The 11717-nt window shown below is 48.0% G+C and overlaps 1 protein-coding gene across 6 annotated transcripts; it reads left to right on the top strand.

Annotated features, from left to right (window-relative positions):
- Window positions 1–1650: 1650 nt before the first annotated feature.
- On the top strand, window positions 1651–11346 carry LOC119222440 (dystroglycan 1-like). Of its 6 annotated transcripts, none has more exons than XM_037479101.2 (3): window positions 1651–1734; window positions 7439–7945; window positions 8825–11346. In XM_037479101.2, exons 2-3 carry the CDS (start codon window positions 7604–7606, stop codon window positions 11117–11119), a joined length of 2637 nt encoding a protein of 878 aa, XP_037334998.2. In that variant the 5' UTR covers window positions 1651–1734; window positions 7439–7603; the 3' UTR covers window positions 11120–11346. The 6 variants fall into 6 exon arrangements, with proteins under 6 accessions (XP_037334998.2, XP_037334996.2, XP_037334997.2 ...); XM_037479099.2 differs by lacking the exon at window positions 1651–1734 and adding an exon at window positions 1744–2035; XM_037479100.2 differs by lacking the exon at window positions 1651–1734 and adding an exon at window positions 2152–2195.
- Window positions 11347–11717: the final 371 nt, after the last annotated feature.

Below are 11717 nucleotides of genomic sequence, written 5' to 3'. Positions count from 1 at the left end.
CAACATACACAACATACATAGCATACACAACAGACACAGCAGACACACCAGACACAACAGACACACCAGACACAACATACATAACATACACAACAGACACAGCAGACACACCAGACACAACATACACAACAGACACACCAGACACACCAGACACAACATACACAACAGACACAACATATACAACATACACAACATACACAACAGACACACCAGACACAACATACACAACAGACACAACCGACACAGCAGACACAACATATACAACATACACAACATATACAACATACACAGCATACACAACAGACACACCAGACACAACATACACAACATACATAGCATACACAACAGACACAACAGACACACCATACACAACAGACACAACCGACACAGCAGACACAACATATACAACATACACAACATATACAACATACACAACATACACAACAGACACACCAGACACAACATACACAACATACATAGCATACACAACAGACACAGCAGACACACCAGACACAACAGACACACTAGACACACTAGACACAATAGACACAACAGACACAATAGACACAGCAGACACACCGTTGCCTGGCACAGTTACAAAAAAAGTGTGAGTCACAACACCCACAAGAGGTCCTTGAACCTTGGGCCATAACTTGCCCCCCCACAAAAACGTGCTGCGCAGTTTGGCAGAAGGTCAGGTTGTAGGCGTGGACGGACACAGAGATCCACAAACAATGAATCCCATTATCTCCTGGCGAGGGTAGTGATAATAATGATGATATTAATACTCACCCACGAGGCACAGATACAGAATCAGGGAGATCTCCTCTCACTTGTGATACAACACAAGATTGTAGGTGGAAGCCGCTTTGTGTTCGTTCATCGTCCCACAGACACACAGAGAGATGCTTATCTTCAATGTGTGCGTTTCTATCACGAGGAAGGCTATGAGGTGGGATTTCATGATAACGTCAGGCCATGTATGGCTTTCAAAGTTAAAAAGGTAATGTGTTGCTTTGGTTAATTCTCTTTGTTGCATTGGCTCCAGGTTCATTTTAAATAGTACTGATTCATTTTGGGGGGGGGAGATCAAAGTCCTTTCAGATATTCTTGTGATGAAAGGCGCTATAAAACTGACTTTTAAATCAGGTTCAATTGATCTCATTAAAACGTCCTCCGAGCGATGCTGGCGCTTAAGAAACATCAGTCGGCTTTTATACTGTCAAATGTGACAAGCAGCGATTATATCTGAACGAGTGAAAACGTTGTCCAAGGTTATATGCTGCAAATGGATGTATTCATTTACATTACAAATAACTAACGTTGACTAAAGTGACATAGGTGCACAACAATAAATAATGCCACGAAGGCCCTGCCTCAAGACGGATGCAAGGATATCAAACTATTCCAATGCTTAAGTAGTGCTGAACGTTGTCATGAATAAGATGGAGCCGCATGTCGTTCAACAGGAAGTGAAGGTTGGATCATTAAAGCCTGCGGTGAATTATGAACAAAGGGTTACAGGTGCAAGGTGTCTCAAAGTGTCTCCCAACCAGTTTCTCTTTTCACCTGAGTGTCTCCCAACGACAGCAAAAAAAAGAAGAGAAAAAGGTGGGGGCGGAGTCATGCTGGTACGCGCGCACGCACACACGCACGAGAGTGGCCTCAACCTGTAGACCTGTCTGAGGTGGGGGGGGAGAGAGACAGAGGCGGCCGGGGAGGAGCTTTTCACCGGTGAGGAATACAACGCGCAGCGGGGCAGCTATCCGTAGAATAAAGTCAACCAGAGGAAGCGGAGGAGTGTCTCCTCTTTGGTCTGTGCCCCAGATACTCTACTTTCAGGGAAAGAGAAGGAGCGAGACATGTGTCTGTGGCTCTGAGGGTCGGTGGTGGTGGTGGTGGTGAGGGTGAGGAGGAGGAGGAAGGGGGAGAGAAGGTGCATGTTTAATGGCATTTTGGGAGTCTCCACGGCGCTCTCCGGGCAGAAGAGGGGACATCAAGGCGCGAGGGAGCTAACGTTAGCTTCGCTAACAAGGTCAGTTTGCATCTTTGGGTTTTAACTGTTATGTCGCTGTTTTAGCAGTTGCAATCGTTTAGACGAAAAAGAAAAAGAAAAAAAAGCCACCCTCGTCGCCTTCGCCGAGTCCGCTCGTTAAGGGACTCCGCACCGACACCGGTCCGCTGATACCGGACAGGTAACCGGCTATTTGATGTGTCGCTATTTTTGCCCCAATTGCCCATCGGCTCACTCTCTCGACGTTAGCTTGTTGCGTTAGCCGCACTCCGTGGCTAACTGCTCATCTCCCGTCTACTCGCTCGCTCGACCTGTTTAAAAAAAAAATCAATTATGTTTGTTAATGGCTCACATGCTTCAAGTTAAGGGGGTGTTTGCTAGCAACAGGTGAGCCGGTGTTTGTGTAACAGTGCTCGCACACCCCGAGCTACCCGTTAGCGGCACCGTTAAGCTAGCAGGTGTTGGTGCGGTGAATGCAGCACCTCGCGGCTTAGAATAAAACAGGTGCATCGTTAGCATTTAAGGTGGGTAGTTAGCGGGTCCGCAGCCTCTGCCGCGGTCGGCTCCTTTTCGGGGGCGGGGGTGTTTTCCCGGGGGGGGCGAAGGCTGCTCGGTGAGGGCTGTGAAGTTATTGATCAAGGGTGAACGGCGCAGGTGGCGACGCCGTTTAACGAAAGGCCTACGTCCAAAATGAAACTGGGCAGAAAGGGGGGGGGGGGTACGGCCCCGGTAGCTAACGTTAGCTAGCTATAGCTAACGTTAGCTACAAGACGGTAACCGGCTACTTGTAGAGGAAAAAAAAACGTAACGTTGAGTTACATCCTGAATCATTTCGTACCGACGGCAATGTCGGTGTTTTCAGATCCTACTGCCGAAGATTTGTTATCATCCACCGCAGGCTGTCTTTATCTTTTCGGGGGAATGGGGCTGGTTAACGTTCACTTGACGTTAGCCTGAATCCCCCAACGGTTTCAGCTACTTTTGATTTTTAACATTTGTCACGTTGTAAATATGTGGTGTGGCTGTGAAAATCACAATCGGCAGCAGTTAGCAAAGAGTTGAACGCGCACTTAAAGACGATCAGTTGCATCACAACGGCTGGCTTTCGGTTACAAGCGCCACTTGTTTGGGAAGCCGTGATTGTGTTACTCTTCATCGGACTCCGTACAAATGCACTGCGGAAGGTTTGTTGACTTAATTCTCTGGGTTTTGACAGCATAGTGCGCCCCCCCCCCCCCCCCCCCCGTACCCTATAAACTGGTTGCTCTCAGGTCATCGTGCCAGGTGAGACTTGCACTGAGCCACAATTTGTCTTTACTTGCCACCTATTTCATTTCTCGGTTTTAACACTGTGTGTGTGTGTGTGTGTGTGTGTGCTCTCTCTCAGCACAAGGGAAACATCCGATGGCAAAGCAAGCTTGTCTTGTGGATATTTGTTATTCAGCTCATGCACTATCTGGAGGCTGCTGGATGTGGTACGTCAGTTCAATTGGCCCCGAGTGCCACTGTGCATCCGAGTCCTAATTATTTTTGACGGTTTTTGAGGTTTTAACTACTGTTGAACTGCTGATAGCACGGTGGCAAGCGGTGCTGTTTACATTAAAAGGACTCCTGGTAGAAACATTGAGGTCTTAAAGTGTGAAGTGGAAAATTAAGTTGTAATATACTTGACACCAAAAGTAAACACTTTTGTATAACCTTTGGGCTTTTGAAAGTACATATCTTAAATACTTTGACAGTGTGCCAAGTTGCGTAACTCCAAATGTTGTTGTAAATGCCATGACAACACAAAGGAGGGACAATTTTCCCACTAATTAGTAATGTGATCACACGGTATACTTTTATTTTAACGTTGCGGCGGTAAACCTTTCCACTTTTTGGGATATTTGCCGATACTGATGATCCAAATTCAAAAGTTTGCTTTGCACAACCTTTGCGTTGCAGTTTTGCGTTTTCATTTCTTGTAAATCAAATAGGTTTCACTTACAAACAGATATAGAATGGCAACATTTCATCTTTTTTTAAACTTGAACTGAGTTGAACAGTATCAGCTACCAGAGCATTTCTTTACAAAGGCATATGGGCAACTCCTTCAAGCATATGTTTATCAAAAACCAAATGAAATGACTTCTAAACAAGGTTCATGGCTGCTTCCTGAACCCGCTTTGTTAAGGCATAAAATTTGGTGTGACCGATGTCAAGGCAAGAGGTGTGTTGGCGTCGGGATGGCGAATAGATGGAGTGGTGAGAGGTTGCCATGGCAACCATGCAGTGTTAGAACCCTGATAGAATAGCAGCACATATTGGGTAAACAAGATAGTTAATAACTACTGAGTTTAGCTTCAGTGTCGAATGGTTCATTGAGCGCACCAAGGGTGAATCTCACTCTCAGCTTAAAAAGCCAAGAGAGTCACTGACCTACACAACAAATGTCAGACCGTGGCACTTTATGTACACATTAGTGAGCGTTTGAAGAAATCTTTATTGAGGGAACCGCAACGGCCTGTTTATCGAGCTGAAAGACCGTCTCTGGGATAAATCGAACCGCACGTCAGTCATGTTTAAGAATACAAACACTGGTACTGTGTTCATGTGGTTCATCTCCGGTTCTGTGCTAAAGACGCTAGTGTGACGAACCAGCACCTCTGTAACCATATCCACTATTATTATACATTTGTATTAATCCATATGTGGATCGTGACCTCCCGTCGATATTTGATAAGTGAATTGCATAATAGAACTCAATACTTACGCTTGATTGTATAGTTCCATCCCTATTTTTAAAGTCAACCCAGCCACGGCAACACGGCTTCATCTTGTTAAAGTTTTGATTCGTTTTTTTTCTTCTTAAATGGTACATCCTCATTAAATGTTTTATGCGCACTAATCATGTTCTGACGGCGCTTTAAATCAAACGTTGCATATTTCTAAATAGCATTTTGTTGGAATTGTATTCATAATTACTCGCACGCTATGAAATGCAAGGTGATAGAATCTAGGCCACATTATGGGAAAGCTTACTTTGATGCTGGATGGTGTGCTGTGGGGAGGGGGGTGGGCGCAACAGCCGGAGGTGATGTGTGTTATTCTGAATTAAATTAAGCTAGTGGTTAAAACCTATTTTCATGTTGGTATTTTTGTTTTACATATAAATACAACTTAACGGTGTGCCTTTAGAAAGCTGCCATATTGGAGGCTTGTGACGATTCCACCTTTCGTGTGGAGGTGTTGTTCTCAATCTCCAGATAAGGTGCATCTCTCAGCCCGGTGAAGGCGAGACACGACCAAAATCCTTTTTTTTCCCCAGAGTAGTTGGTAAAATGTTGCGTTAGCAAAAACCTATTGAAATATCTCTTTGTATGTTGATTATTTTCTATATTTTCAGACCACATGAAGCAAGGTGGATGGTACAGGACCCCTGTGGATGTGATTGTGTGTTCCTGTTTTCTCAGCTGTGCTGAGCTGTCATAACTGTGCACCCTAGTGCACCTCCTCGTATACCTACAGTAGATGTGAATCATTGAGGGCCGCGTACATGGCTTACACAGTGCTGTCCGAGTCACACACCTATGACTGTGAGTCACTGCTACTAGATGAGCCTTCGATCCGGGCAAACATGTAGCTGCCTTTTTAGTATGACGGTTATTGTCCAGGGATGAATCATGCTGTTTTTCCAATGCGAAGGCAATGGTGGGTTGGACTGGCTCTCAATATACTATTTATTTATTTATCAAGGTAGCGTCCACTTAAAACTACACAGCAGATCAGAATGAGGAGGGCTGTTCTTTTGTTTATTTTTAAAAATTGTCCACTGCACCGATTTATATAAATAATTCTAAATTAAAAGTGTGTGGAGACATTACTGCCCATTTCCAGAAAGTCTGATCCGTCCTCCTGCAACAATGTCCTTCCGCCCCATTCAGCAGGCAGAATGCAGTCGCTCAACTGGTCAATGAGCCGCCGCCTTAGAACACTTGAATTGGGAACGAGCCTCATTAAATGGATTAAAAACTTCAGGAAAATAATTAAAACATTATGGATTTTGACCAGTTAAGTTGTGTTTGAATGTCAGACATCAGAGCACCAGGTTAAATAGAAATGTTTGATCGATTGTCTTCGAGATGTGAACGAGAGGCAAACTATTTTTGTGAAAGCTCAGGTGTATTTTTTTAACAGTAAAAAAACATTGTTGACCAATGTTGAGACTGTTGAGCTGTTTTCAGAGGACGCACATTTTGTACCAGCTGACGTCACAGCTCTGTGCCGGTCGGACATTAGGATTCCAGGCAATTGGATGACACCCCCACGCCGGTTTCTGAGTGCTACAGAATTGAGGTTGGCTGGGTCAGCACAATGGAGTCTCTAATTCCAACCCCCGGGCGCCTAATTAAAACTTACAAACAACCTTTTGACACCCGTGCATCTCGTGAGAATCCCTATTGCTGAAAATGTGACGACAGCGGAGGCCGACCGCTGGATCTAATAATAATCATGATAATAATAATGTCTTTCACTTAAACTACACGTGAAGAATCCAAATGGAAAAAGTGAATTATGGTTTACTAATTGTGTGCATTTTGAGTTTAGGATTTGAGTGTTCAGCCAGTCGTCGTGTGTTGGAATTTATTTATCCCAAAATGACCTGTCAGCCTATGAATTATATCTGGAAGATAAATGTGGTGTCAAAAACCCTCCTCCACCCGTTACTCTGCATCCTATATAACAGCCATGGAGATCTAAACGAGACATTTCCCCTCCTTTCCGCTTCTCTCTCCATTATTAAAGTATATTATGAAGTAGTTCAGCTCTACCTGTCATGATTACAGCATTTATAGACTTCTTAAGTGAATCTCACCTTTCTGGGACAATTTAGTTCCTAATATTGGCAGTAAGAGATGAAAAAAGCAATCATTAGAGCAGAACCGATTGAGCGGAGACTACTTGGATGAGGATAATGTAACAAAAAGGAAACCATTGTTTTAGTAAACTGTTCGTCACAGTTGATGAAACAGTGAACAGTTGTCACAGAAAAAAAGGTAATTAACGGCCCGGTTTGGCTGTTGATCTGCTCGTAATGAGGTCTTTTAAAGTTCTTCTGTAGAAAATAAGTACTTTTCTAAACTTGGGCCTTAGTTCCTCTGCCTTTACCCATGTAGGGATTAGATCCACGTTACAGCAGAGTATTTATTAAAAGTCTCGTTGGCCAACACTACAACATCATCACAGTTCTCCATGGCTGCAAAATGTTGATCCAGCAGGGCGATGGGTCCAGAAGCATCACGCTTGTTCTCCTCGTGATGAGAATCCGCCCTCCACCAAATAATACCGCTTTTATTTCAAAAAGGAACCTGGTAACCTTGACACCGCTGATCCCCACATACGTTTCCTCTGATGACTTTGTCATGTTTGTTGTTCTCCTCGTAGCTGGCGGTCATGGCCGTCTAACAGGCTGCCGGCGCCCTCTTCATGGATCACCGAGTGCGGCAAAGACAAACCTCAGCATCTGTGAGTGCAGCCGCTAACTAGGGAGCGCGACCCGCGGGCGCCTCACCGCGCCTCCTGAGTGGTTCACAGACGCCGGCTATCGCTATGCACTTCAAACGGAGAGACGCCCGCCGGAGCGCGCCTCTTTGGTGTCGGACTTTCCCTCTGGTGACGATGCTTCTGGTGACCATGGCCCGTGGCGCCACGCCACAACGGCAAGGCAAGGAGGCGCAGCTGATGTCGGTGGAGCTGGAGGCGTCCATGCAGTCCTCCGTGCTCTCCGAGCTGCGCGCCGCGGCGTCCTCGGTCGCCGAGGGAACTCTGGCGGCCGTCCCAGACTCCTCTGCGAGGCCCCGGGGGGTCCACACCGGCATCCCCGACTCCTCGGCCATTGTGGGCCAGGTGTTCCAGCTGAAGGTTCCGGCCAATGCCACCTGTAACGTGCATGTGAGTAACCACGGCGACGGGATGTAGGTGCATCTGGTAATTAATGTGGGAAACATTCTGCATTTAACATTGATCCCTTCATCACAGGAAGTGTTGGTATTTACAAGTGATTGAATGCTGATTAAAGATTAAATCACCCTTTTCTAATGTTTAAATGGACACAGAATCCTTTGTGATTTTATGAAAGCAAAATGGCTACATTAACTACCTTTTTGTCAATATTTTTTTTTTGCCTGTATAGATGTATAGTATCCGTCCCTTCAGTTTTTAATCACCGCGTCACCGCTGATTTGAAGCTGGCGTTGGTGCGATTTGTTCCAGTCTGACTTGTGAATGAGATGAGATTATTATTATTATTATTATTGGCCGAGTGGGAATGCAGAATGATATCCTGTCGTACTGTAATAACTCCAAATGAGGAGTGATGACTCACGTAGTTATTATCAATGGAAGCTCACTCTGCTTCCTGTTCATATTTGGTGAGATTTGATAAAGTGAATGGAATACAGAGGAGGTTGGAGATGGTAAAGCATTTCCGTTTTCACTCGACACTTGAAATATTTGCATTCATCTTCTGTTTGGGTCCTCTAGCTCCCATTTTACTGGCAGCTTGGTCCACATTGAGCATTTTATCTTTGCTAATCTGTTCACCATTTTACTTGGAACATTTCTTTGATACAACTTCACATTTGCCAATTGGTACTTAGTTAATTTTCAGTTTCACAGTTCCTGGCCAAACGGATATGTCACCTGGGTGCTAGTAACTTTAAATGACCAGTCATTAATCATGCTGTAGGGAATTCTCCCTTTCTGACGCCGTCTTTGAGTTTCCCTGAAGTACCAAACGGTGACTTCTTGTTCCTCCTTGTCCTCCTGCAGCTGACTGAAATGGGAAAGCAGACTTTACCTCACTGGCTTTATTGGGACAAAAAGAGCTGCATTGTGAGAGGCCTGGCTCTGGAGCAGGACAAAGGTGTGTATCATATCCTGGTCTCTGGGGAGGAGATGATCGACCGCGTGTTCCCGAGTACAGTGTTCTCCATCGAAGTGCACCCAGAAGAGCGCGCAGACGCCGAGGCCCCCCTGCACACGCTGCAGGTCGACAGCGTCCAGCCGTTCACCTGCGGCTCCGAGGAGCTCGTCACCGTCCTCACGGTCATCCTGGATGCCGACCTGACGAAGATGGGGGCGGAGCAGAGGGTCGACCTGCTGGGCACGATGAGGCGGTTCTCTCGCGTGCCCCTGGAGCACATGAGGGTCGTCCCCGTGGTCAACAACCGCCTCTTCGACATGTCTGCTTTCATGGCCGGGCCGGGGAACGCCAAGAAGGTGGTGGAAAACGGGGCGCTGGTGTCGTGGAAGCTGGGCTGCGGCCTGGACCAGGGCAGCATCCCTGACATTGACAGCGTCCAGTCCTCTGCCAAGGACGGGACCATGTCGGCCCGCCTCGGGTACCCGGCGGTCGGCTGGCACATCGTGAACAAAAAGCCCCACAGCGTGAAGCGCGTCAGGCGCCAGTTGTACAACACTCCCACGCCGGTGCCCTCCCTGCTCCCTCCCACGTCTCACCCGGAGCCCCCGATGCGCGTGGTTCCCACGCCAACTTCACCCTCTATCGCCATAGCAACAGAGAACTCTGTGCCCCCCGTCAGGGGTCCCCTGCCCCTCCCGGTGAAGCCCACCATGAGGGTCCGAGATCAGATAGCGCACACACCTGTAGTTGGGCCCCCCCAGCCCACCAGAGTACTGGGAACCACAAGCACCATCCCTATTCAGCCCACCATGACCCGGCCCACCTTTGTGGAGGCCACAGCTTTGCCGACACCCCCCAGTACCACCAAAAGACCCAAACCCACTGCGACGAGGAAACCCAAGAAAATCAAGACCACCACCCCGGCCCCCCGGGAGCCCAAGTCCACCACACCCAAACCGCCCAAACGCCCCACTCCGCCCACCCTGCTCCCCCCAGACCAGAATCAGAACCCGGAGATCCGCAACGCTGTTGATCAGGTGAACGCCTGGGTCGGAACGTACTTTGAGGTTAAGATCCCTCCAGATACCTTCTACGACAAGGAGGACGGCACCACGGATAAGCTGCGTCTGACTTTGAAGAAGACCCCCAAGGAAGCCGTGAACGAAACCTCCTGGATTCAGTTCAACAGCACCATCCAGCTGCTGTACGGCCTCCCGGAGGAGCAGCACCAGGGGAAGCACGAGTACTTCATGTTGGCCACGGACAAGGGGGGCAAAAGCATCATGGATGCCTTCGAGGTTCAGGTCAACGGCTGGTCTGCCAGTGACAAGCCCTCCGTGGTGTTTGCCGCCCGTTTCTACGGTGACCCCAAAACTTTAAACGGCGACATCCACAAGAAGATTCTTTTGACCAAAAAGTTGGCTTACGCCCTCGGCGATCGCAACAGCAGCACGGTGACCCTGAGGAGCATCACGGCGGGCTCGGTGGTGGTCGAATGGACAAACAACAGCCTGCAGCAGAACCCATGCCCTAAGGACCAGATCTCGGTCCTCAGCAACAGGATCTCCGACCCGCAGGGGAACCCCAGAGCGGCCTTCTCCAAAGCCATGGAGCCCGACTTCAAACCCATCAACATCTCTGTGCGCGGCACCCATAAATGCCACAGCTACACCTTTGTCCCGCCGGGGGAGGTGGCGATGCCCGCGCCTCCCACGGCCTCGCCCTCCCCCGGGACGGGCCGGCGGAACAGTGACGACGTTTACCTCCACACAGTCATTCCTGCCGTGGTGGTGGCCGCCCTGCTGCTCATTGCCGGCGTCATCGCCATGGTCTGCTACCGCAAGAAGCGCCGCGGCAAGATGACCACAGAGGAGCAGGCCACCTTCATCAAGAAAGGCGTCCCCATAATATTCGCCGACGAGCTGGACGACTCCAAGTCGCCGCCGTCCTCCAGCATCCCCCTGATCCTTCAGGAGGAAAAGCCCCCGCTGCCCCCCCCGGAGTACCCCAACATGGCCGGCCCGCACAGCACCCTGCTGAACCAGGATCTGCTGGAGGAGTATTCCATCTATCAAGACGACGATCCTAACGCGCCTCCTTACCAGCCCCCGCCGCCATTCACTGTCCCCATCGAGGGCAAAGGCTCTCGCCCCAAGAACATGACCTCGTACAGGTCCCCGCCCCCCTACGTGCCTCCCTAACGCACCCCCCCCCAGCTTTCAGGCTGGAAAGCAGGTACAATGTAAGACGCTTGTTGAGAACTACGGCTGGAGTGATTCCACATGTCTGACTTTGTAGAGGAGCAGCAAACATCTCCCCATCATCGTACTACTAGCAGCACAGGGCAAAACCCAACAGGGACACTTTGGATTTCTTTTCTTTTGTCTTTCAGATCTGCTTTTGACTTCTCGCTTCTTTTTTTTTTTTTCCTTTGCCAAGAAGAGTCACTTTTATCTTCAATGATGTACTATTTCTATTGTATAGAAAATAATAAAGAAGCAGGAAAGACTGAAGCCCGCAGGGCCTTTTGAGCAGATGTCACCATGACAACAGACCTGAGGCTTCCCCTCACAATGTTAATCTTTATGAGTTCTATATCACTCTTATCTGTCTTTTGGCTTGGTTTACTAAGATTTTGCACCTGTTATTTCCAGAGGGGAATAAATAACTGAAAGCATGAAACACTTTCTTTACACACAAATCAGTTGTCAGACTTTGATCCCTTTTCTCTCTGCTCCCTCTTGACAATAACATGCAACCTTGCACTTATGCAATTTCTTGTTAAACCTTGCACTATGT

This window comes from Pungitius pungitius, chromosome 1 (assembly GCF_949316345.1).
Source record: "Pungitius pungitius chromosome 1, fPunPun2.1, whole genome shotgun sequence".
NCBI classification, from domain to species: Eukaryota; Metazoa; Chordata; class Actinopteri; order Perciformes; family Gasterosteidae; genus Pungitius; species Pungitius pungitius.
The sequence above is the reverse complement of the archived record's forward strand: the minus strand, read 5'-3'. Positions and strand labels throughout refer to the sequence as shown.